Below are 26,963 nucleotides of genomic sequence, written 5' to 3' on the forward strand. Positions count from 1 at the left end.
TTCCCAAGAGTTAAGGCAGTGATACCCAACCAGTGGCTCATGAGCAACATGTTGCTCCCCAGTCCCTTGGATGTTGTTCCCAGTGGCTTTAAAGCAGGTGCTTATTTTTGAATTCCTAGATTTTGGGCAAGTTGTGGTTGCATAAAAAACAGGTGTACTGCCAAACATAGCCTCAAGTAGCCCCTATTTGTAACCCCAGGAACATTTTTCATGCTTGTGTTGCTCCCCAACTCTTTTTCCATTTGAATGTAGCTGACAGGTATAAAAGGTTGGGGATCCCTGGGTTAAGGTAATGGCACACAGGTACCTTTAACTGCCCTACTCGCTGAGCTTAGCTTCAGATTAGGATAGGAAGCAGTAAAGCAGTTATATTGTGTAGTGCTGGCTCCTTTTAAAAACTCTGAATCGGGCAAAAGATATTGAGATGGCTGCCTATATGCCAAAATTACAGCTAAAGAAAATACATTAATTGGTTCAAGAATAAATAACTTGCAATGTGAACAGTGTAATATAGTAATAAAAACTATACCATAAAAATCATGACAGAATCCCTTTAAGTAGGACGTAGGTGTAGCAAATAATCAGAGCTGTCAACCTCAAGAGAAATACTGAAATTTTCCCCTGTGAAGTCTTCAGTGACATCACACACTGAAGCTGAAAAATTTTACCTGCGCAAATGCATCATATGCTTACTGTGCATGCGTGCCTGAAATTCACCGCAGGGAATCGTGAGACTTTGAAAAGATCAGAAGAATTCTATTGAGAGCTATGAATAATGCATTTTTGGAAAATGGAATGTACGATATACAGCAAGAACATAGCAGATCTAATAAAAAATGTAAAAAAAAAAAAAAGTATCTGCCATATTCTTTTTTTTTTTTTTAATTTGACATATTATACTCTAAATGTACCTGAATCTCTGCCAAGGATGTCTGTTCTTCTAAATTCTAACATGCCTGCTGGAGGTCTGTTAAAAGTATGATTTACTGTTTCATGTAATCTAATGTCTTTTTTTGAGCATCTACCTTCCTAATTCATTGGCCCCTTCTTCTCCACTACAGTTTTTTTTTTATTTCATCCAGTTATAATTATGGCATTCAGATTGCAAAATGGGCATATTTACAGGGGGTCACAGTTAAAAACATTTAAACACTGCATAATAATATAAATTTATTTTATGCAACTTTCCAGTCTTTGATAATCCCTTCTCTTTCAGTTTCTTGGTTCTGACTCTTGAAATAAGGAATAATTTATCCTTATTTACTCACAGACATACCTGACTTTCTTTGCAGGGACCAGAGCAAAGTATTGCCCAGCGTATGCGAGTGGTACAACAACTCACACTGGAATCCCCCTCCGAAGCACTCCACCACCAGGCCCCGACGAAGGCTTCTCAGCTGTCGATCATTTCAGCAGGTACACACTGCAAGAGCAAATATATACAATTTGTATGTCACATCTAGTGATGAGCAAATTTGCCCTGTTTAGCTTCACTGAAAAATGTGTAAAATTGGGAAAAATTTGGGAAATGCCACTGCTGCAAGATTTTTTTTGATGCACGCAAACTTTTTGACATGACAGCAATGTTTTTGATACAACTACAACTTTTTTACGTGACCTCAACATTTTTCCATTCACCAATGGGGAAATGCAAATTTTGCAGCAAATCCATGCCTGGAGAAAATAATTTGCTCATCACTAGTCTAGTGATGGGTGAAATAATTTGGCAGGCGTGGATTTGTGGTGAATTTCTCCCCAAAATGGGTGACAATTCAATATTTTATTGTCTGTGACTGAAATGCAAGCAAAGGGGAAGAAGCACACCAATGTGCCGGCAATGCCTTTAACTCATTTATTTGCAGAAACAAACAGCAAACAAAAAGGTGCTGTTTGTTTCTGCAAATAAATAAGATAAAGGCATTGCCAGCAAATTGGTGTGCTTCTTCCCCTTTGCAAAGATACATGGAAAAAGGCTTGGGAGCAGTTGAGGAAGTAAAGCACCCTCTGAGAGTATGTATGTGGTGAAAATTTTTCTTTATGTTGACTGAAATGCAAGCATCACAGAAATGAATGACCAGTCCAGTACCTAATGCTTAGGCTAGTGTCACAGAATGTGTTTTCTGCAGCATAAGTAAATAGAAATGCATTAACAGCATCAACAGAGCGTACCATGTGCCATCACCTTTAGGACTATAACAAACTGAACCTATTGATGAAGCCATCAAGTCATCACTCTGCCTTTGAATTAGATAGCAATTAGAAGTAGCACAGGTAGCCCTTGGCCAGGACCTACACATAAACCTTTATATAAATATCCACCATTTATTTTACCTTATTAATAAATTACACAATAATATGTAATAAAAGAAGTGAAATAGTTTTTTTTCCATAAAAATAATCTCATAATTGCACGGATACTTCTAATCTCAGTTGAATTTTCCTAGCAAAATGCCACAACCAGGAGCAGTACTTTTCTACAGATAATCCACGGTTCAGCTTCCTGTGTAGAAAACCCTAGCAACTGAAATGTCATAAATGGCATCAGCTCAGAAGATTAATGCTGAACTGAGCCGCCAAGTCAACTCCCTTTTAATCTGACCACAGGCTCTGATTAATTCAGCAGACATCCATGGCAGGACTGAATCCCCAGATTTGAATCTGGAAATTGCCTATTTTAGCAAAAAACGAATAGCAAACTTTTCTTAATATTTGTTTTTGGTAATTCAGTACATTTATGAATTTTCAAAGAACAACTGAAGTTGCTACAGTTTTTGATAATAAAATTAAATGGATTAGAATAATAACTTTAAATCATATCAGTACCATAAACCAGTTTTATAGATGGGCATATATATGTAATGGCAAATCTGGCTGCTGTGATCTTTGGCATGGAGACCCGTTGGACAAGCAAAACTTTAATGTGCTGTTGCGGTCCTCACATGATGGGATTTTCAAACCTGCCCAATAGATAAGTGGCTGATTTTTTGCCTGATCTTAGTTTGGCAGGCCCTCATGGGGGCCCATACACAGGCAAGCAAACTTCTATCTTGGTCTGGGGGGACAAAACAGGCCAAACAACCAGATCTTTCACTGTGAGGAGGGCAATGTTTGGCTGATCCATTTGTTTGACGCTCGGGCTAAAAATCGGATGATAAATTGCCGTTATGCAGGCTGTCCAATAAAGGACCGCATCAACAAGCAGGTGTGGTCTTCAATCCAAACCTGCCTGATCAACATCTGAGCAAGCCCTTTAAAGTGCCCCATACTTGGTTAGATAAGGTATAGACCCAGTCTGAATGGGCATGTTAAATCTTCAGGTGTAAGGCCACCTTAACTGGAAGATCAAAATAGAAAGGAACATAAAATTATTGCCACTGTATGCCTCTCCTGTGGCTCACCACTGACTTTTTGTGACCATGCTGCAACTCTCTAACATCTGTATTTATTGCTTATGTATTGGTCACATGTGCCCCTTGGTTGGGCCAGCCTTTACTGTCTGGGTGTGTTGCAGGTGGGTGACATATCAGGATCCACCCCACTGCTCCTCCTCCTCAGATTTCTCTAAGGAATTTTCCTGGTCAAATACAGCTGCCACATATAAGTTATATACTCACCCTGGCCTCTTCCTGCCCCCTTCAGAGGCAGATGTGGATAGGTCAGGCATGGGTATAAATTTGATAGCAGTACAATGGGCCAGGTTAGAAAAGAGGAGGTTAGGGCTGACACAGGTCAACAATTTAATTATAAAGTTATAAGTGAGGGGCAGCTGCTTAATAGCAAGTAAAAAAAGGGGCATAAAAGCTGCTAAAACGTGTGCAGAAACCTATAGGAATGCTGGTTCATACACTTATTTACTAGAGTTGCACAACCCAAGTTCATTGTGGCAAATGGTTTTGGTGTAAACATTGATGTAATTGTGGGACTCCCTGAGCCTTTACATACAGGACTTGGTGAATTAGGGGAAGCTCTGCCTTAATTTTATTTATGTACAGTTATTATACATCTCTATACATACAGTATGCACCTTATACACACACAGACCAAAAAAACATTAAAATAAACCAACTGTGCTCAGGCAAACTATAATGTATTTGTGTACAATTGGGATCCTTGTGATTAGAAGTTTTAGGTAAATTAAATAATCTTCCTGCTAGCACTGTCCTCCCTTGGTGATTATTAGCTTACCGCTGATGAAGGTTTGTAATTTAATCTAATTGGTTTAGCACTGAAAGAAAGGAAATGCGTATAACAATTCATAATATTTCAATGCTTATTTAAAGCAAAATGTTCTTTGTTTAATAAAGAATATAAGTGATTACAAAAGCTGATTTTATGCAAGAGGCTTTGCTGCTTGCTTACCACAGGCATCCATGATCTAGTTGTTATTTATTGAGTATGACTAAAACAACCAATTCCATTTATTAGATGGGGTGTCCAGAACCTGTTGGGCTTATAGCATACCTTAGAACCCCTGGCTGCCACCTGTCTGGTTTTTAAACTGCCCCAAAAAGCAACAATTCCTGCCTGTTAACCCTAACCGTTAAGTCCATTTTGTGACATCACCCGCGGGTTTAGATCATAAGAAAGCATAAAAAAGTAAGTTAGCATCATGCTGGGGTTTTCCCCACACCCCACTATTGTAACTATGTAATTAAAGCTTAGATAAGGTTTGGTATTATGATGAGAAAAAACATCACAGGAAAACGAAAAAATAAATAAATAAAACATACACACAAAATAAAAAAAAGAGATGGTATATGCACTTTGTGGTTGTGATGGTCATTACTTTCAGCAACAAGTGAAGGTAAAGTTAGAGCAGTATACACATTAATCTTTCTCTACTATAATTCCAATTTTAGTTTAAAAATCATCACTAAATTAAAGCGAAAATACTTGATCTACAGATGTCTGCTGTTTTGTACAAAACTGCCATGGTATCTATCTGTGGATCAATACCAACATTGGATAGCACTAAAGCCCTGTATTTAGTTGCCATGGCTACTGACCCTGTTTTCAATATATATATATATATATTTAGAATGATAGTGGTGATATATATACTGGGGCTAAAGTTGCTGGTAGAAAATTGAGTATAGGGATAAATAGGGATAAATAGAGTGGAAGGAAGCAGCAGAGGGGATAAATTTACTTGCTCAGAGATTGATGGCAGGGACAAATTCATCAGTGCATAAAGGGGGGATGTGGGGGATAACAGATAAGTGTACTGGGACTGAAAGCAGACATTGACTGATTGCATACGCTCTCCAACCAATGGCCCCAAGGTCCAAACAGACAGAAAGTGTATGAGGGGTCACACACAGTAAGGTGGCTTTTTTGTTGTTCTGTTCATTTGTGCAAAAAGCATGAACGGAACAGCAAGTAATGAGGCCCGATTACTGAACTGGCTGAATTCATAGAACATGGGTGGATATCGGTTGAGAGAAGTGGACTATTATTCACATACCATTAATCATACAAAACTTCATAACATTGATGTGTATATGGCCGCTTGATTTTTGCTGGTGGGGAAAAATAAAGTGAACCAGAAACTGGTGGCTTTGATAAACACCCTGGGCCTGAAAGGGAAGTGATGTTTAATACAGTTAAGCAGATATTAGTGGTGGGGGGGGGGATAAATATAGTGAAGGTAAAGACTGATGGTGGGGAAAAAAAGTTGGCAGCAAGGGGGAGGTGGGAATACATACACTGGGGAAGAAAGGGGGTTGCAGTAGGACCAAAATACTAGTCATTAACCTATTCATTGTTTTAGCTCCTTTTTACAAATATCCTTCAGTTAATTTCGATGTGCTGATTCCCTGCCTCAACATTTCAGACCCCAACACACAGAAAACATTGTGCAGCTGCTGCTAGAAGGCTTTGCATATTCTTTGTGAAAAATCAGACTATTGTATGTAAAGGTAACATTTAACATTGTTTAGGAAGTGAAATTGTGGAATTAATTGAGTGCCTTATCCACCTGGAGCCTGAAGCAGTTCCCTCAGCTCCCTTACCCTGGGGCTGGCCCAGCCCCCGGCTCTGCAGGGTGCAGCGTCCCCTCCCTCCTTGTTTGCTTTGAAACTTCCAGTTTGATCTTGCGAGTTGGTTGCTCTTAGACTGAACCACTGCTCCAGAGAGGTGTTCCCTCTGGATCGGGCGCTTCCCAGTCAGTCGTGCCCGCACGGCTTAGCCTTCGTTCTGGATATTTTATGGCGCTTACAAAATGCACCGCTAAGCAGAAATACGTCTAGAAAGTCAATCGTCTGTCTGCTATTTGGCCTCGATTTAAAGCACTAATGTCCCCACCCCTGTAGGTGGAGGGATGGTAGAGGTCCGCTGGAAGGTTGCCTCTGGGGAGTTTGTTACACTTGGCAGAGGAGGGGAATAACCATGCTCTACAGTGCGCTGTTAGTTCGCAGTTACCGCACACTACAGTAGCAGAGAGGATTCATGCACAGGGAAAGCAAGTGCTCTGTTCTATTGTGGGATTAGTCAATGTAACAGCAGCAGTGCCGAGAAAGCAGAAACTGGGCTACTTCTAGCCGTATCTTCTTGCGCGGTCCATGATTGCTGGGAAGATGCCCGTGAGAGGAGACAGGCTATTTGTCCATCAGTTCTCTCCGCCTCATCACGGCAACAAGAATTTGTCAGCATGGCTTGGGGTAAGTGGGGACCCCCGGGGCACTGGCTTTGCTTTCTCTGCCGGCAGGTATTTTGTGCACAAACATGTGGGAGCGACTGATCTCGCAGCACTGGGAATTTCAGCTATAATAAAGGGGTTTGTTTGCTACTTAGTAGCAACTACTTGTCAAGGCTACTAAATGCCAAAAAATACAATGCTATAGACAAGTGATCAGCATTGTCTATTTTAGTAGCGTGACAAGTAGCTGCTACTAGTACCTCCATGTGTTCACCCTAAACCAAACCTAAACCAAAGGGGCAGTCAAACTCCTCATAATCCTTGTATTGATTTTATACCAGACATCCTGCTGCTTAACTAGAGATTACAGACTACCCCAGCAACATTGATTCATTCCCCTCTCCAGACTTTTAGGATGATATAAGCATATACAGAAACTGCCTATCAGTCAGCCCCCAACTGGCTCCCCAGCAGTAGATGTGTCTGCTTTCTTTAGAATTATGCAATTATGCTTCTGCACCCCCCCCCCCCCTAAGGTTTAAGTTTTGATTTCTTTGGTGTATGCATTGTTGGATTTGGAAGTACAGAATACTAGTATATGGTAAAATACAATAAAAACCTTTATTTTTTTTGTTATTGCTTTTTTAATAAACCATAGCTCTCATGTGTTTGGAAAAAGTTTGAATGCTCCTCTATCTATAATGCATGCTGATCCAGTACCTCCTTCACGTACACTAGTATCATATTAACAGACATCCACTGCATTTGTTGCCAGGCCAGGCTTGTGTGGGTCTGACTGAGATATATTGAGTCATGGGGAACTGATCTGTTTCAAGGTCAGGTGTAGCAGTGATCAGCATAGCACAAATATTCACTATTCTCTTAGTCATCGCTGTGTAGTATCTTTAAAATGTTTCCTGTTAATGTAATTGAAGTGAATTTTTGCATATCCAAGCAGGTAGTATTGCAGTGGCACAATATAGATAATTTCTCAAACCCTCAAACTGCATTTAACCATAATACAGAAAATCAGCAAATAACCACATATTATTCTTTCAATGCCCAAAGGAGATATTGCTCAAAAGTAATTGTAGTTGGCAAATTCATCATTTATATATTGCCAGGAATTTGTGTATTGCTCAGCAATAATACTGTAATAGGCAAGAGGCAAAACTGTCAAGGCTCGCTGGATAAACCAGATAATTAAGAAGCGTCTCTGAAGAATGCAGTTTATTAAAACTGTCCTATTTCTTACACATAATGGGGCTAAGTGGAGGATTGGGGTTCAGCAGGTTTGTACCAGTAATTTATTATAGGGAAGTCTGCTCAATTTTCAGTCAGAATATTGGTCAGCTAGGCTCCATGCACGGGCAGGTATAGCCCATGTATGGAGCCTAGCTCAGACAGGCGGCAGCTTTTATTGGATGGTGTATAGCCACCTTACTTAACAAAGCTGCTTGCGTGAAATTGACTTAAGACACACCCATTACTGAAGACTGCCCCACTGACAAGGGGGCTATGTCCCTGAAAATCTCTGTTTTTAGTGGGAGTAAATGTTCTTGTCTTCATATAACTTGCAATAGATTAGAATAAAAAAAGGATATTGCATGAATTTGAGTAATGCTAAATAATAAGAACAACGCTAGATAGCATTTTTAGTTGCAGACTGAAAAGCCACAAAATAGGGAGGCTAATAATTAAACAAAAACATTTAAATTAAGAAAAAGAAGTTAACACTAACTGAAAGTTTCTGAGACTACTTAAAGTTAATTTAATAGTTGACTTCCAACTTCTTTTACCCCCCTGTGGAACAATAACATGTTTCCTGAACATCTTTCAGTGCCCTATGCCCATGGTTGGAACAGGAGGGGCACACATACTCAAGGTGAGGTATGGAATAAAAATACATTGGTGGTGTTTCAGGAACTGAAGCTTCAATTTAAACTGCCAGATTCAGAGTGGCTTACATACTATGAATTCAAACAGGACTACTAAGGGTGCATAATCACAAATCCCTTATAGTAGTAGACTGCCTGTGATACTTTTACAGTCCAGTGCAAGAAGAAAAAATTATCCAAATTCTATGCAAAGCCCACAACATGCATCAGCTCCCCTCCTAGTGAGTGGTTAATGGGGGGCAGACCTTGGAGAGTTAAATGATGTTATGTGGCAAGAGGTGCTGAAAGGCCCACAAAGGTCCCGGTTAACCACAGGTACAGGTTTATCCAATCAAAGGGGTTGTAAACCCAATCATATTGCTGTCCCACTGCGCCCCCTAGTTTTGTTAAAGAAGTTGTCGAAAAACATAACTATAGATGCAAGAAAACTCAACTCATCACTGAGCATTCTACTAAAAATCTCCTTATAAGTGCAAGAGAAGTGACCAATGAGAATGCCGATTCCCAGCACCATGTCGGGCATCTTCCTGTTATCTTACATATAGAGATAATTATATCATTTTTTTTCTTCTTCAGTATATGACACTCGAATCAGACATGGGAATACAGGACAGACTTGTTCAGTGCTGGGAAACTTTGCTTATTGCTTCCAACTCCAATTGCAGGAACAAAGAACAGGGAGCCAAATTTACATAGATCAGCTTGGATTATCATTGGAGGATTTTTCGCATTTTAATGTAGTTGCTGGCCCTGAAGATTTGGGTAAAGTTTTGAAAAAGTTTTATTGTGCAATATTGCTTTAAGAATACAACCCTGATGTTGCCGGACTACAGCTGCCAGCATGGCTTGTTTATGGCTTGTTGTAAAATAGATGCTGCAGCCTCAGTTTAAAAACTGGCTTAATGGGTTATCTTTGAGCTGTTGGCTGTTTAACCTCTGCAGGTATGTCTTTTGGTCTAAGCTCTTTCTGAGTGACAGGTTGAGTGTTGCTCAAGCCCATGCTCAAGTGATCATGTTTGCCCCTAGAAGAGCCCATACGCATTGCCATTTTATTGTGCAGTTGATGTGCGTTGGCACTTTATTTGATTACATCATATTCTGCCTGTTTGCACCCACTAGCATTGTGTTTGAACATAAAAGATACTTGCATTTTAAAAAAATAAATAAAAAAAATTATATTATATATATAAAATATTTATATATATAGTCAGTGTTTGCAAGTGTAACCGTGCATTTCAGTAAACACACTTTTAGTTGGCCTTGTATAAGAGCACGAAAGCTACTAAAGTTTGCCTAATCTATCCCCATTTTGTTAATTTGTTGCATTAGGGTTTTGACATGTCTCTTTCAGCCGGGGCAACAAAATAACCTTTGCATTGGTGTTGGTGGGATTGTCCCCTGGAGATATATTTGAATCACGTAAGTGCACTTGACCTATTGATGTGTTTTACCAGTGCAGATTCACATCGAAATTAATGTCTTGATATTTACGAACATTTTGTAGCCCATATTGGGGGAGATTAAGCATGGGAAGCAAAACTTCCTGTCTGCCATCTCCTTAAAATAATTTACAGTCCTTGCTGGTTTCCCAGCTTGTTCCCAGTCTCTTTGAATTTGTTAGGATGTTGGTAGTGATTCCTGGCTCCTCTGCTATCCTGACCCCCCAAGCACGTTATGTACTTCACTGCTTTTGCTTTTTTCAAGCCAATTTCCACTCTGTGTACTTGTTCTTAGGTTAATGCTGTACCTTGTAGGACAGCCACACGGAGCTGGGGATGAGACCAGATCACCATTAACACTTTTAAAAGGGAGAACTTGTTCTGCCTCTCCATTCTAAGCATTTCAAGTGTGTTCTCTATAACTTATCAAGTTGTATTGACTTACAACCTCAGTAGTATTGGCAGACAGTTGACTCAATCAGAATGGCACCTTGGAGATCATTGAGAAGTTTATTCCAAACTGTGAAGATCTTGATAACAGTGAACATTCAGATAGGTCAGAAGATCATAATATGATCCACTCCAGCAATTATATACACAATGCATGTGTAACATGACAGAACTACTACAGTAGTTACTAGTAATCAAATAATGCATACTATATATTATAGAATTATTAGGCCAGTGATCCCCAAACAGTGGCATGTTTCTCATCAACCCCTTGGATGTTGCTCCCTGTGGCCTCAAAGAAGGTGCTTATTTTTGAATTCCTGGCTTGGAGGCAAGTTTTTGTTGCATACAAAATCCAGTATAATGCCAAACAGAGCCTCATGTATGGCTGCCAGTCCACATAGGGGCTATTAAATAGCAATTTATTTTTCGTATTGGCACCATCAGGAACCATTTTGACACTTGTGTTGCTCGCCAACACTTTTTCAATTTGAATGTGGCTCACAGGTATAAAAGGTTGGGGATACCTGTTTTAGACAGGTAGTCTAAATGTGACATAAAATGTATTTGGTTTTTTGTTTATTAAATCAATACATGCCAGAGAGATTAGTTTAAAAGTTATTGCACAGTACTGTCAAGTATAATTTAAACCATTCCCTTTGTAATTTAGCCACTGTGTTGTATATTAAATGCACCGTTACTGAGGAGACTTTCAGCTTCCACTCATGAATTAAATATGCTGGAACAGTAAAGCTCCGAGTTTAGAATTTAGTCATTTTAATTAAACAAGTGTTCTACTCTTTTCGGTGTAATTTAATAAATAAATTAACAGACTGTCTGCCTTTTTATAAGGTACTTTTTATAGTTCGTGTTTTGAGATACAAAACTTTTTACTCTGTGATGGTGTTTCATTAATATTTATATATTGTAATCTAACTCTGATTCAACTGTGGTACCCGATCCACAACTTTGACATGCTTTTGATGTTTCTTTGAGTCATTGTCTTCTTTGAATGTCACAATCAGTAAAGCTTTTCGACAGTGATATTTTTTTTCTACTATTAAAAAGAACAAAACTGACCTGTGGTTGGATTGCACTATTTGGTTCACTGAGTGAGAACAGACCGTTCACATTTCCCAAAGATTATTTTGCAGAAGCCTAACTGCTCTCTGTTAATGAATTCTTTTAGAAGGCAGAGGTAGCAGCCATGCATTTATATTATTCCACTGTGTACATTTACCTGCTTATATTAGTGCAATTTTAGGAGACATTTTCATAAATTATATATATATATATTAATAGCAAATTATCATAGGGTCTATCCTGGCAGTTGTCCAGAGACCATTGGAACACAGAGGGCAGTTTCGATAATTTTCATTAGGAATAAGGCAATTCAATTGCAATTTAGAGGCGGAAAATAGGTGGGGCAGGCAAGAAGCAGGTCGGTTTTGTGGGAAGGGCATAGGGTGATGTTAAGACCAAAGGCAGCCTTAATCCTCCCCTAAATAAAGTTATAATCCCTGATTATAACAGTAAATTATATCTGGTTTAACCAGTAAATGCTGAAGCTCTTATCCTGTGAATCAGTCATAGCAGGTAAAATTTGCTTTTGACAAACAGCATGATTAGTTTGCTGAAAGAGAACCATAGGGACTAAAGGTGACCACATGTGGCGATTCCGATCTTTCGTGCGACCATCGGTCCAATCCGCCACTGATGTTCAGGGCTGAAACGTCAGATATGGAGGTAGATTTTGCTCTGGCGCCTTCTATGGCGGGCGATCAAAATCTTTTAACCCACCCGATCGGCGAGTCGACCAATATCAGCAGCCTCCTGCGATATCTGTCACCTCGTCGAGTTGCCATCCACGCACCGAATATCGTACAAAACGAGGTTTCGTACGATATTATCAGTGCGTGTATGGCCAGCTTAAGGGCCCATGAACTATGTAATTTACATCAGTATTGAAGAGTAAATCCTTTACAGATTTGTTTGGAACTGTTGGAGGCTTTGAATTGCAGACAAAGGGAAATCAATTGATTGCAGTCGTAAGAGACAGCATTTAATATAGCAGGTAAGGGTTATGAAATTTAGAACAAACCTATTGCTATATTTAACCCCCCCCCCCCCCCAAATCATGGTTCCAAGTAACCAGTATGACTATAGCCTTAATGATCACTTGAAGGTTGTATTTAGTCATATTGCATTAGGAAAAGGACAGGCTCCTTCATTTTATTCAGGATACTGCTATAATTTATTTTACCTAAATATGTATTTTTCCCCCCTTCAGACAAAGGTATATTTTTGTGGCTGCTGCACATTGTGCATTACTATTGCATGACAGTTATGGGACCTGTTATCCAGAGTGCTTGGGACCTGGGGTTTTTCCAGATAAGGGATCTTTCCGTAATTTGGATCTCAAAAATTTAAGTCTTCTAAAAATCATTTAAATACTGAATAAACCCAGTAGGCTTGATTTGCCTCCAATAAGGATTAATTATATCTTAGTTGGGATAAGTACAAGTTACTGTTTTATTATTACAGAGAAAAAGGAAATAATTTTTAGAAATTAAAATTATTTGCTTATAATGGAGTCTATGGGAGATGGCCTTTCCGTAATTCGAAACTTTCTGGATAACGGGTTTCCTGATCAGCGATCCCATACCTGTACTATTGAAAATATATGCTTGCTTCATTGAATGGTTATTGCTTAGAAAAAACTATTAAACATGCTAACGCCATCAGAGGTGTCCTACTGGCCTGTGCCTGGGGGATGTAGGTAGCCTTCCAAGAAATTTTGGAAGGCTGCACCCAACACTGTTCTACTGAAATTATAGGTTAGGGTTCATTTTTACCTTGCCACAAGCAGCATGGCATCTCTAATTGTGTGAAAATGTTAATTTCTAAATGATAGTAACCCACTTTTAAAGCAACAATAACCCCTCAGATAGCATTTTGTAGCTGCTACAGAAAAGTTTTCCCTTAAACCATTGCTCTTTCTTTAATGTTTATCGTGCACTGTATTTCAGTGTGTTGGAGGGAAGCTGCAACCCCACTCTATTACCCAGCCATCTAGCTCATAGTAATGTAGGCAGAGGAATTAGTGTAGAATATGCAGACTTTTAGTAAGGGAAGTCTTCCACGCAGTGTCTTAAGAGTTCTGCAGTTCCTAGCAAAGAAAGCTACACCCCCCCCCCCCAAAAAAAAATGTATATTTTAATGCTACAAAATGCTTGGCTTTTCCCCCTGCATCTATAGTTATTGGGTGACCTACATTATTCACTAGTGACTCATAACTAGTTTGCATTGTTCCAGGCTGGCTCCAGCCATTGGGGACATTGCCATACATTTTTTTGTTTTGTCACTGTAGCCGATTTGCCCTTAGCTTTAGTTTATGTGTTCATTTTAAATTAGCTCTAGTGGGTGTGTGAATGCACAGTATATAGTGAATAATGCACCCCCTATTGTAAAATATAAAGATATAAGAAGTCACAGAGAATTTACATGATATGGCTCTTGTGTATTATATATTTGTACAGATATTATTTTGCAACTAATATTATCTGTGTATACTGGCTTTATGTATTTTAGTAATCCAATAATGTTACTCTTAACTACCCTAGTCTATTAAAACTGATGGAAGCAAGCCCTTGATAGGTTATGTACTACATGTTAATGGGGATCCATTATTTAGATACAGCCATAGAGGTCTTTATGCAATATTCTGCAACTTCTCTTCTGGTGTTATGTTTCTCCTTATACTTTCCTCCTTTCTTTTGGCCACAGCCTGTGCCAGTACATGATGAAATTTTCCCAGTATGCTCTGTGCATTATTAAAATATGCAATTGCTGTACATTTTATCCCGACTCACACACAGTAGACCATTCATTGTTATGTTGGGTGCTGCAAATTGTTTCTGAATATATATAAAGGTTAGTTTAAAGGTGAATGACCTTTTAATTGTGCAGCCTAAAAGTTCTTCTGTTTGGGCAGGGTCATTGCTACAGAAGATCCACTCCATTGGCACTGGATTGATCTGTGTGCAGACAAACAAAGTGGATTTATTATTATTATTAGTATTTATATAGCACAAAATGCTATATAAATAATATTTATTTATTTAGGCACAAAAATGCATACTCACATATTTCCTCAACAAAATCCTCCATGTGTATGCAAGTCAGACACAGTGCCTGTTAGTGCAGACACCAGAGCAGGCTGAAAAGAGCAAACCGGCTGTTTATTTAAGTGTATAGAGTAACCCGCTGTAATGCAGGGAAACAACATGAACTAATGCTGGCAGAACACAGGGTACATATTTATATACCCTTCCTCTGCCTTCCCTTGCTTTCTACAGAATCATTAAAGGAGGGGAATAAGTTATACACACTCTACCCTACAGTGTCAGGAGGGATAATCTGCTCTGTATGAGTTTCCTTCTCCACTCTGTCTTTTGCTACCATTGCTGCAGAGAAAAGTACATACAGGGTAAGGAAGAAGAGAGTCAAAAAAGGATAAAAGTTCTTGTAAAACCTTGTTTTTCCCCTTGTTTGGCAGTTTTTACTCTGTAGTTTCTTTTCTTTCCTCCAAGTTTCCCCTTTTGAGTGGATTAAAAGTATGCCAGGAATGTATTGTGTCCTGAGAAGGAGAGGCAGTTTTCACTGTGGCACTGCTGAATAACAGTATTGTCTGTGGCGCACAGTGGGTAGCTGTATTCTTAGCCAGCATTAGATATTGGTTTTGTTTGTCCATTGGTTCCCTGATCTTCAGCTGCAGCTACAGTCAGTACAAACAGTGACCGTATGCTAATTACCTGCACACAGGCTTTTCATTGTTCTCTTCACTTTACTGGCTTCTGGGGTTTTAAAATGTTAGTTTATACTGAACTCAAATTGAAAATTGCAGGGAAATGTGGAGTTTAAAAAAAAAAAAAAAAAAAACTTAATAAGGCTCAAAGTGAGGGATAACCCATGGTATTAAAGGGCCATGATACCTTCATTTTTGTTCCCCCCCTTTTTTAAAAACATTTGTCTGATGTAAATATTCTGATTGAGTTTAATAAGCAACCAACTAATTTCTGACAGGCTTGTTTTAATCTTATAACTTCCTGTAACCCTTCTGTTGTGCAATATAGTCCCCTTTTTAACCTGGAAATTGGCTTTGCAAATAAAGGTGGGAGGGATGCAATTTGCAGTTGGTCTTCATTTTTTTATGTTTTTTTGGTTATTTGGTTTTTTGTTTAGCAGTTCTCCAGTTTGGTATTTTAGCACCTATCTGGTTGCTATGGTCTTATTTACCCTTGCAGCCAGGCAGTTGATTGAATGAGCGATGGCAATATGCATAGAGAAAGTCTCTGCATAGGAAGATAAGTAATTAAGAATATTAATAGAATTGTAGTTTCACAGAGCAAATGTTTATTGGCTATTGGGGTCACTGACCCCCACTTAAAAGCTGGAAAGAGTCATAGACAGGATTATCTGCCTGATGACAGAGCTCAGGGGACATAATTAGATAACCTGGCCCTGGTGCAAATTTTGTCCTCCCCTTTTCACGTAAAGTATTTCACCCCCAAAACACTGCATCACCCAGTGTGGTTGAAAATCCCACAAGGGTATTAACATTTTTTGTAACCTTGCCTCCCTGGGGTTTGGTTAGAGCATTGGCCACGTGGGCTGTGGTGCAAATTTTGTGTCCACCAAAAATACATATTTACCAGTGAAAAAGCATGCTGTTTGATAAACCAGATAATATCGGCACATGGCTTTCAAATATTTCAGCCAGCTTTAAATGCTCATGACATAGAAGCATTGCATATTTTCCAGTCTTTTTCTCTCTTACTGGCATTGATGTATTTAGGGTATGGTCTTTGAGCAAAACAGAAACCCTCTCCTATCTTTTGCAACAAGCAGGTGTCCAATTACTAGGCTGAAAGGTGCAGCTCTCTGGGCAGGCTGCTTTGCCAGTCTGTTTGTATAAAAATAGTATCTTTTCAGCCCCGCCTCCAGTGTACTGCATGCTGGGCAAGCAAACATCAGGTATGTCAACAATTGCAATGCTGACTAAAGTAATACAGGAAGGGGTGCGTGCGCTCAGTGTACAAAGAAACTCTGAACTAACAAAATGAAAATAGGAATTTTGCACAGTCTGTGTGTATAGCAAAATGTCTGATTTCCGGATCAGGTAATTCTGTGTTTCCCCTTACCAAGACTTACACAAGACACTTACCTGCTAGATAAGAGGTAAACCTGTGGTGTAGTGCTGAGGAAACATCAGGAAGCTTACGGTATGTTACTTGAGTTGGTTTCCTATACTAGCAGAATATAACCATTGTTTGTACTTGAACCATACATATACAATTAAAAAAAAGTTAAACATTCTAAACATTCTGCTTTTATGTCCATAAGAATACACTGAATCCATACATTTATATTTAGCCGCATCCTCCTCCTTTTTTTAATAAAAATAATACACTGGCACGTTTGTACTTTAAAATATTGCAAATTCTGTGTGTGCCTGGGCCCGTGCCTTTCCTGGTTCTCTGTATAAACAGGCCTCCTGTCAGTGCAGACGTATGGGGTTGTATTCCTACACCTGTGGCACCTACACAAGATCAAATTTGAATCCCAAAGCTACTGTTACACCACAATGTGCAGTCCATGGTAAATCACTGCTATAGCCCAATATGTAGCCCATACATATTATGGATCCCATTCAGAGAAAAAGTAGGGATGCACGAAACCCTCTGTTTCGGTATTCGTCCAATCCCTGATTCCTTGGGTATAGATTTGGGTGAATACTGAACTGAATCTGAAGCTGGAAGTTTGGCAATTGAAGGGGAAAATGTTGGGGTGTGCATGCAGTGCTTGGCAAATTTTTTCATTTAATAGGGTGTGGATTTGGTTTGGCTGGGCTCTTTGATATGGCCATATCCAAAATCCTGCTAAAAATGGCAAATCTGGGATTTGGCGCATCCCTTTAAAAACCCACAATGCCAAGCACTTTACAGTTTTCCTGTCATTTTAAAGTTTGAATATCGATTTTTATATTTTTTATGGTTTAATTTTTTTTTTTTAATTGAATTCTTTTATGATAAGGCAAGCAAACCATGACCTTCCTAACTGCTGATTTTTATTATGACTGAATAGTGCTGTTATATGGGTAGCTGTTATAAATATTGTGGTGCTGTGAATTGTTGCTGGACAGGTATTGATTATCTTGCCCTCTTTTTTTCGTTCTATAGGCCTCTAGCATGGAAGAACTCATATGGGAGCAGTTCACAGTGACCTTGCAAAAGGTAAGCTTATTAAATGTTACCCCCCCCCCCCGCTTTTTTAAAACATCAGTCATATATATTAGTCTTGTGATTTGACTGCTCTTAATCCTTTTTGACATGCTGTTAATCTTTTCTGCCTGGGGCTATAAATATACCCCATTTCTGTCTGGGTCCAGTTCAACTTATTAATTTAGTCATATAAACATTCTACTCTATGCTGGGAGTGTACTTTACGTTGATGCTGCTCCTTGCCTCTTAAAATGTGACATAACAATTGTTAAAAAAAAATAATCAAAATTATACTTACAAAACAGAGAATTGGAGCAATGTTGTAGACCACTGATTTGGCAAATGCTGTATACTGCTGCCACATTTTCAATTAAAAATAAAGGAAAGAAGGTTTGTAGGCAATTGGGGGCTTGAGCTGCAGGTTTGTAGGGTTGGGAACTGTGTTGGATCAGGGAAGCTTAATTAGATGGGCTGGTGGCATAATTGGGCAGATTGGGGGCATACCTGGGAGGTCTGGAGGGGAGTAACAAGATGGGTGCATGAATTTACTGACAATATCATTTTTATGATCCTCATTTTTAGTACCAGCTTTAGCCTTAGGCAGCATTTTTCCAGCTGAACCAGTAGTATAATTGCTAGGTGTCAGACATTTTAAATTCTTCATTCCACAGGAAGGTATGAAACTTCTAATTTAGCATCTAAGTCAGGATAAATAAGTGGCGATTCACATGGTGTGTACTATAAGAGTCCCTATGGTTGCACTATACCATCAAACACTAGGCCTAACAGTTGCAACCTAGATTTTTGGAAGGGATTCGGATTTGGTTCGGCCAAATCCTAATCCTGACTAAAAAGGTTGAATCCTGGCTGAATACCGAACCGAATCCTGGATTCTATGCATTCCTAATCTAAAGTTATATATGAGCAAGTATAACACAGAGCACTCATGGGACTTGAATTATTTGCAAAACTTTAATGGTGATGTCTTGATAAAGGTCCTCTGTGTAGGACCGAAACATTGACTAGTCCCGTGAATGCTCTGTGTTCTACATTCTTGTATTTTTAGCGGCAGCACCTGGGCCTTTCTTGCCTTTTTTGGGTGAGTGCCCTGCCTTTCGAACTCTACATGAAGTTACATATGATAATAATATACTCCCCACATTGTAGGCCCACCCTATCTATCTGGCCGCTGACATAGTATTGGAGAGCTACTTACGAGTGCAATTGTTTTTTGCATTGTATAGGTATTCTTCTTTTTTTTTTTTTTTAGGTATAATCAATCTGGTTGCTTAGCCCATCTATCTCTCAATTATTTATTTGTTCTTTAAAAGTCCATTATTTCATTTCTATTTCTAAAATGTTCTTAGTGGTGCTGGTAGGGGCTATAGAATATGGATGCCATAATCCATGTTTTGTGTTCTTTATGGATTTGTTACCTTGTTTCAGGATAGCAAAAAGGGATTTGGCATTGCTGTCTCTGGAGGCAAAGATAATCCCCATTTTGAAAATGGAGAACCTTCAATTGTCATCTCAGATGTGCTTCCTGGAGGCCCAGCAGATGGATTCTTACAGTAAGTACTGACACCAGTTGGTCTTGTAAAGTGTGTCTTTACTTCATACCTGTACCCTTTGGGGCAGAGATTGTGGTTTTTCTTTGTTTATTTGACAATATTGGGATATTTTAGACATGCATCAAATCTAGGATTCAGACTAATCCAAGCACCCTTAAAGTCGTTTTGGGAAACCAACAGTGGTAATTTGACTAAATATTTTGTGGAGAATACAGTACCAAGACAAATCAATAATGCTTTGACGCATTCCTTCTGTAGATTAGAAATTCGAATTCACTTAACATTTTACAAATAATTGTTTTTAAGGGGTTCTGATATTGCATGAGCTAATCTGAAATTGTATGTTGAGTTTAAAGTGTGGGCATAATATCTTGTAATATTCCTTAAGGTCCCTGAGACGTGGAACTGTAAACAGAATTGTTGAACATTGTATTCTGTTATTTCAAGTTTTTGAAGCTGGGCTATTTGCAGTTCTTGCAAAGGCCATTTATTGGAGTATAAAACTCATGCAGTGGTTGAGAGATATGTATTTGCATGCTCCTCCTCCTAGTGGTAGAATCCAAAAAAGACAATATTCTGGTTGGGTAGCTCTAAACAGTCTAATTTTCCAGAAATGTATATTTTGTGCTGTCTTGTGTTGGTGTATAGCACAATTGCAGTTTGCAGTTTGTTCACCTGCACCAGTGTAGGTTACAATCTAGGCTCCCTATTACTACATAAATAACATACACTTTAAGGCCAGTGCCAGACAGGGTGGATTATGGGCCTGCAGAAAAACACTGGCCAAGAATCTACCCCTACAATCGAAAAAAAAAAACTTTTGGTTGTTCTGCACCCGGAGCCGTTGTGTTGGCTCTGGCACAGGCAAACTGCATACACAAGCAGCTTTGCACAGAATTCTCTTGTGTGTGCCTGCACCCAGGCCAATGCAATGGCTTCAGGTGCTGGCATAACCAAAAGCTTTTTTGAGCATAGGGGCGGATAAAACAGACCCTTAGGCTAATGCCACATGGGGTGGATTTTCAGTCTGTGGATAAACGCAGGTCAAAAATCCACCCCGTGTGGCATTGGCCTAAGGGTCTGTTTTATCAGTAGCTAAATAACCTGCATGTATGTTTCTGGGATGTGGAAGGAAAGCAGACTGTCCAGAGGAAAGCCAAGCAGACACAGGGAGAAAACATAAACTCTTTGCAGATAACACCCAGGTCAAATGAAAATGGAACCGCTGTGCTTGTGTTTCTTTAGATGTTATATTTTACACACAATGGATGGGTTGGCAATGAGGGTAAAGTCCAGGTTATCAGCTAGTACCTTAAGAACCTTTGTCTAACATCTGGATATAACAGGGCAAAACAACATCATATGGTGAAAGGTGGCTGGGGAAGTATTGCATCTAGGGCAGGAGAGGTCATGTCTTCTCCCCATGTTATACGGTGTACTTGGGGTAATATATAATTGGTACATGATCTTATACTGTACAAGTTGGTCTCCTTGTGGAGCTTTAGGTTTGCAATCCATATTTTGTAGAGAACGGAGTGTGTGGAGGGCAAATTTGGAAATTTGTATGGCGGTAAGGAAAGGTTCTCAGCCCTTCTACCAATCCAAAAAATTAGGGCCTGAAGTGTCATGTTTGGGATATGTGGGTCTGGGAGGAAGCACCAATGAAGATAATATAACTGGGATGCCATATAATATAGATGTCAATTTGGAAATGCCAGTCCTCCGGCTTTATATGGGGTGGCTAGTTTTGCCCATGAGATACAATGCTGTTTGTTATTCCAACACAGGGTTGAGTAATTTATCAGTGTCCTTAAAAATCTTTGCAGTGAGTTAGTTATACTAGAGCATTGTGAAAGATATATAAAAATTTAGATAAGTATATCATCTTGAAGATGTTTATACTGCCCCATAGCGTCAGTGGTAACTTAGCCCAGTTAACTAGATCAATTGACAGTGAGGATGTAATAGGGGAGAGATTAAGAGTTATGTACTGCTCTAGGTTTTGATGTATTATATTACCCAAATATTTAAAGGAGGAGACCTATTTGAGGGGTATGTCTGCTGGCAGGGATGGAGAGTGAAGGTTATCTAAGGTATGGAGAACCGTCTTGTCCCAGTTTATTCTTAATCCTAAAAAATGCCCAATTTGATTCACTGCTTGTAGAAGGGCCAATGCAATGCAGTTCAATTGCCAGTGCAAATAGGATGGGGGAGAGGGGACACCCCTGCTCTGTGCCTCTTGTTAGGAGAAAGGATGGGAAACTAATTCTGTTCACCCTGACCCGTGCTGTTGTAGCATTATATAGGAGTTTGACCAAGGTAATCAATCTCTCACCAAGGTCAAATCTCTGAAGGACCTCCCAGAGATATGGGCATTCAACTGAGTCAAAGGCATTGGCTGAGTCTAAGGAGGCAATGACCCTGGAACCTTGCTCTATGTGCTCTAACTGTAAGTTAGTGAATAAATGCCGAATATTGAAAGCAGTTAATCTCCCAGGCATGAAGCCGGATTGGTCAGGGTGAACGAGATCTATAAAGACTCTCTTAAGTCTGTTAGCCAGAATTTTTGCCCATTTTGCCATCGCTATTGAGTAATGAAATTAGCCAGTAAGAAACATTCTGTTGGATCTTCCCCTCGTTTTAAAATGGAAGATTTAAGGGCTCAGTGTCAGATGAGGAAAGGGCTTCAGTGTCATAGACATGTTGAAGAGTTTCCAACAGGTGAGTCTGTCAGGGCCTGGGGTTTTATTGGAAGGTAATTCTGCTAAACCCAATTCTGTTCCCTGAGTGGATAATGGATAGTCAAGAAGTGCTTGAGTGCTCCGTGGCAATGATGGTATTTTATAATATCTAGGTATTGAGAGAGTTGGTATATTTTACGATTGAACTATACAGCCCTTGATACAATGGGGTGTTCTGTGGCGTATGCACCTGTTGGGGGTTAGGATGTGTGCCATTGTGGTGGAGGAAGCCTGCACCTTAGCTAGCATGCTCCCTCTCCGCTTTAGCCAGCTCCCCCTCTGCTTGCCTTACTTGGGCTTTGCTTGTGTCCCATAATATGTTTGGAGTGGCAGTATTAGCATTAGAGTCCCAGAATTCCTCATAGGCCTCTTTATTCTTTGCCTCTACATAGGGATTTTTGAGCCATAGGGGGCTCAGTCGCCAGTTTCTTTGTGATATTAGGGTCAAAACATAACTTTACTGTAGTGTGCACAAACAGCAGTGTTTTCAAACATCAAAGTGTTCCATTGTATCTTCTCTCTACTGGTGTTTTCAAAGGAACTAATTGGTTGTAAAATTATATAATTAGGGAAACAAAAATCTTTTATTACATTTTATAATTTTGATACATGGATGTGATAGAGAGAGAGAGAGGAATGTTCAATGATAGTCATGTTCCTGAACTTCCCTTCTATTAAAGGAGAAGGAAAGGCTAATAAAGAGTTAATCTCAAGCTGCAGGCATACCTTCAGTTGTCTCAATTGTGCCCTTAAGTCTCCCCATATTTCTCCCGTTCAGATGATCAGATGCCAGACAGGAAGAAAAACTGCTGAGCTGTGTAAAGAAAGTTCCCATAATGCCTCACTCCTGCACAGACACCCAGACCAAGTGAACATGCTCAGTTAGTTAGACTATGAGTCAGCTTCCTGCTAATTGGCTCAGATCCACATTCCTAAGGGGGGGGAGTGAGTTCTTAGCATTCTTGAGGGAGGGGGGAGCAGCAGAGAGGAAAAAGCTGAAAGCTGCATCTCTGGCAGAGGAAAACAGACACGACTAATCTTTTTACAGAGAACTCAGTGCAGCATTTCTGTGAGTGCTTATGGCTGTATTTACATAGACCTTTCTGATAAAGCTTACTTAGTTTTTACTTTTCCTTCTCCTTTAAGGCATGTTGGAAGATTTTGACGATTCTAATATGAAAATGCTTTATGTATTTTACCAGTGGTTTAAGAGTAATGCTCTCTTCCATGTTTTTTCAGAGTAAATGATCGTGTGGTTATGGTTAATGGGACACTTATGGATAATGTGTTCCATGCATTTGCAGTTCAGCAGCTACGGAAATGTGGAAAAACAGCCGTCATAGTAAGTGTCAGCTTTGATGGCTACAACTTGTGAGGATTTGTTTTGGGTCCTGAGTAATACACACAAACAGATGTCCATTTTAACACAACAGCCAAACAGGCAAACTATTGACCAATTTTGCGGCACACACTGGGATCCCAACACAGGTTTAAACAATCTAATCAGATGGGTGGCCAGTTATCCATTTGGCCAGTGATAATATGTGCAAACAGTAATGACCATTGACAAATAGATTTACAAACCAACATTGCCAGTACAGGTCACATAGACCAATACACAAAGTCAAATATAGACCATTTTGGCTGCAATTATGACTATGATGTGTTTGTATACAGTGAAGCAATGAGTCAAACTGGTCTCTATTTGACTTTTTGTATTGGTATATGTGACCTGTATTGTAAATGGACGTGTTTAGCAGATTTTTGTTTTGGAAACAGTAGACCACACTTGTCTGTATTTCAGTTCTGACCCTAATACCAAATAATATTTTACGGATTTCTTCAATCTGTACTAGGTTGTGAAAAGACCTCGAAAAGTTCAGGTGACTGCAAGAAGGTCACCTTCTCCTGAGCTGGACCCTAGAGATATTGATGCTGTAGACGATGATGGACCCTTTGAACACAGAAGTGCTTACAGTGGCTACAGCGAGAGGAGTTGGCATAGTGGAAACGGTCATCACAGTAGAGAATCGAGTCCAGACAGAGGCTACAGCAAGGACCAGGAAAGAGGTCGTTCCTACGACAGGGATCAAGACTGGGTTCGTGGGCGAAGCCGGGAGAGGGATCTGGACGATGAGCGAGAATACAGGCGGGAGCGCAGTAGGGGTAGAAGTCTAGACCGTGACCAGAGTGAGGAGCGTAGATACAAAAGAGATCACAAAAAGAGTGTGGACAGAGAGGAATCCTTTGAACGCAGCTACAGTGGAGACTACAGCCCAGACCGAGGCAACGGCAGGAGACTAGCACCTGACTACAGGAGTGAGAGGGAGATGCCAGTGAATCGTGCTCGTGATAGGCTTCAGTCCCACAGTCCTTCACCTGAACCACACAGAAAATCTGCTGCAGCTCACAAGGGACATGATAAGCCCATCAGTGTTTTGCTTAGTAAAAACAAGCCCAGTGAAGGTAGGATTATAAATACAGACATATTTAGCAGTCTGCTCTTGACAGCAAGCTTTGCAATCAGAAAGGCAGGATTTTCGACAAAACTCCCTGTTCGCGGGCGACTAATCTCCCCGACTTACATTTTCACCGGTGGGATAGCAGGTGATGGCAACTCGGGGAGATTAGTAGCCCGCGAACAGGGAGATTTGTCGCGGGTGACTAATTTCCCCGTGTACCAGAGCCCTTAGGGCAGTGGTACATGGGGAGATAAGTCAAGTTGTCTCAAGACAACTTCAGGCGACTGCGGGACATTATAGTGGCGCGTATGCCATCTCACCGGCAGTTTGCATTCTAGCTGGTGGGATTGCATTGCGGGGAGATTAGTCGCGTTGTCGTGGGGCGACTAATCTCCCTGTGTACCACTTGCCCTAAGGGTGAAAACACATGAAGCTACTAGTAGCAGCTACTTGATGTGACTACTAAAATAGACAATCCTGATAATTTACTGATAATTGTCTCTACGTGTGTTTAAGCAGAGGCAATTCTCAGTATTGTCTATGGCAGAGTATTTTCTGGAGTTTAGTAGCTGCTGCTAGGACATATGGATCAACGTAGTAGCAGCTACTTGTCACGGCTACTAAACACACATAGGGACCAATTATCAGTAAATGATCAGAATTGTCTATTTTAGTAGCCGTGAGAAGTAGCTGCTGCTGCTAGTAGCTCTGTGTGTCTTCACCCTAAAGATGGTCATTGAGACTGCAATATGAGGCACTAAAACTAGAACCTACAAAAAATAAATATTATAATATGTTGTATATTATAATATTTTCACTATACCAAAACAAAAGAGGAAAAAAATAAAGGTTTATAGCAGTGGTATAACTAGAAGATACTGTGCCACACAGTAAAATCATTTTAGGGCCCCCCTAAGCTTTTAAGATTTAGATATATTTCATAAACCAATATTGAAACTACTTATTAGTCTGTGTTCCAATGGGCCCCCTATACCTCCTGGGCTCCCCAGCATTTGCAGGGCCTGCTTTCTTTAAAGATACACCCTGGTATATGGAGGTTTGCCATCTTTTCTGGTTTATGAGGTCTGCTATTCAGAAGGCTCAGGAACAGGGGTTTTTCAGATAAGGGGTCTATTCAGAATTTGGATCTTTGTGCCATAAGTTTACTAAAAATCATTGAAATACTAAGTAAACACAATAGGATTGTTTTGCCACCAATAAGGATTGATTGTATCTTAGTTAGGATCATGTAGCCTTGATATATAATGTGGAAATTTGAGTTTTAAATTATTTTTGCCCTTGCTTTTAGAAATGAATTATCTTTAAATATTAACTTCACCTTGCATTAAACAAACTGAATTATAATGCTGAACTGTAAGGCAGAAATATATAGTTTAGCTATTTATATAATACATTGCCTTGAGTAGATTGTGCCTTTTCAACAGTTTATTAAAAACTGACTTTAATTATATGAAGGAATAGGTGTGAATAAATCAGTTCCTTGGATATTTATTGATGACCTCAGGGAGTACAGACCAGGGACTTGATTTGGCCATGCAATTCCCTATTTCTTCTAAGGCTTCTAGATATATGAGGAAATACTGCGTAGGAGTGTCTGAGTAATGAAATGTGCAGGGGTATTGGTTACTCAGAAGGTTTACTAAAGACCCTTCACTTGCTGGTGATCGATTTAAAAAGTGTCTCTACATAAATTTCTTAGGACTGAGATTCTGCCCTTGCATGTAATCCATCTTTAAATTGAACTGCAGGCACTTTGATTTATCATTTAGGTTGAATAGATTACACTAGCGATTAGCAAAGGAAATTACTTTAACCCCCTCTGAGGTATAGGCAGACCTTCATTGTTCATCGCTCTTCAGTTGTATTATCGGGCAACTAGAGCTGCAGCAAAAGCATGTGTAGCTTAAGGGCAGTGACACATGGGGAGATTTGTCACGGGCCACTAATTTCCCCGCAGTGCCATCCCACCAGCTAGAATGTAAATCGCCGGTGGGATGGCATACGCGGCGCCTCGATTTGCTGAAGTTGCCTTGAGAGAGTGTCACTGCCCTAAACCCCGCCAACACTTTATGCCAGGGGTCCTCAAACGTTCTTACTTGTGAGCCGCAGTCAAATGTAAAAAGACTTGGAGAGCAATACAAGCATCATGGAGGTGCCAAATAAGGGCTAAGATTGGCTATTGGGTAGCTGCTAGGCAACACAAGCATCATAAAAGTTCATGGAGGTGCCAAATAAGGGCTAAGATTGGCTATTGGACTGTCAGCTTACAGGGGGCTTTATTTGGTAGTAAATCTTGTTTTTATTCAACCAAAACTTGCCAACAAGTCAGGAATTCCAAAATAACTACCAGGTTTGGGGGCACTGAGAGCAACATCCAAGGGGTTGGTGAGCAACACGAGCCACTGGTTGGGAATCACTGCTTTTTGCCATAAATCTGTATTATATATTTAGCTGTCCTGCA

At 39.8% G+C, this 26,963-nt stretch overlaps 1 protein-coding gene and 1 long non-coding RNA gene across 6 annotated transcripts in view; one reads left to right on the top strand and one right to left on the bottom strand.

Moving 5' to 3' along the window:
* Positions 1–911: 911 nt before the first annotated feature.
* Positions 912–6,240, bottom strand: LOC108644692. The gene is made up of 3 exons (XR_004219583.1): positions 5,978–6,240; positions 1,277–1,423; positions 912–967 (listed from the first exon to the last, which is right to left on the bottom strand). It is a non-coding gene; the product is annotated as an uncharacterized LOC108644692 (long non-coding RNA).
* tjp2 (tight junction protein 2) overlaps positions 1,334–26,963 on the top strand; it is a 50,281-nt gene continuing 24,651 nt past the window's right edge. For 2 of the 5 annotated variants that reach the window (XM_002935597.3, XM_004910776.2), the window contains exons 1-5: positions 6,114–6,659; positions 17,666–17,719; positions 19,154–19,278; positions 23,259–23,361; positions 23,876–24,485. In XM_002935597.3, the coding sequence (XP_002935643.2) occupies positions 6,561–6,659; positions 17,666–17,719; positions 19,154–19,278; positions 23,259–23,361; positions 23,876–24,485 (991 nt within the window). In that variant the 5' untranslated portion in view covers positions 6,114–6,560. Of the gene's footprint in view, positions 1,417–6,113; positions 6,660–9,884; positions 9,955–16,684; positions 16,709–17,665; positions 17,720–19,153; positions 19,279–23,258; positions 23,362–23,875; positions 24,486–26,963 lie in introns of those variants that run through there. The other 3 variants (XM_031890787.1, XM_031890789.1, XM_018089353.2) reach the window with 3 other exon arrangements.

Source organism: Xenopus tropicalis, chromosome 1 (genome assembly GCF_000004195.4).
Source record: "Xenopus tropicalis strain Nigerian chromosome 1, UCB_Xtro_10.0, whole genome shotgun sequence".
NCBI lineage: Eukaryota > Metazoa > Chordata > Amphibia > Anura > Pipidae > Xenopus > Xenopus tropicalis.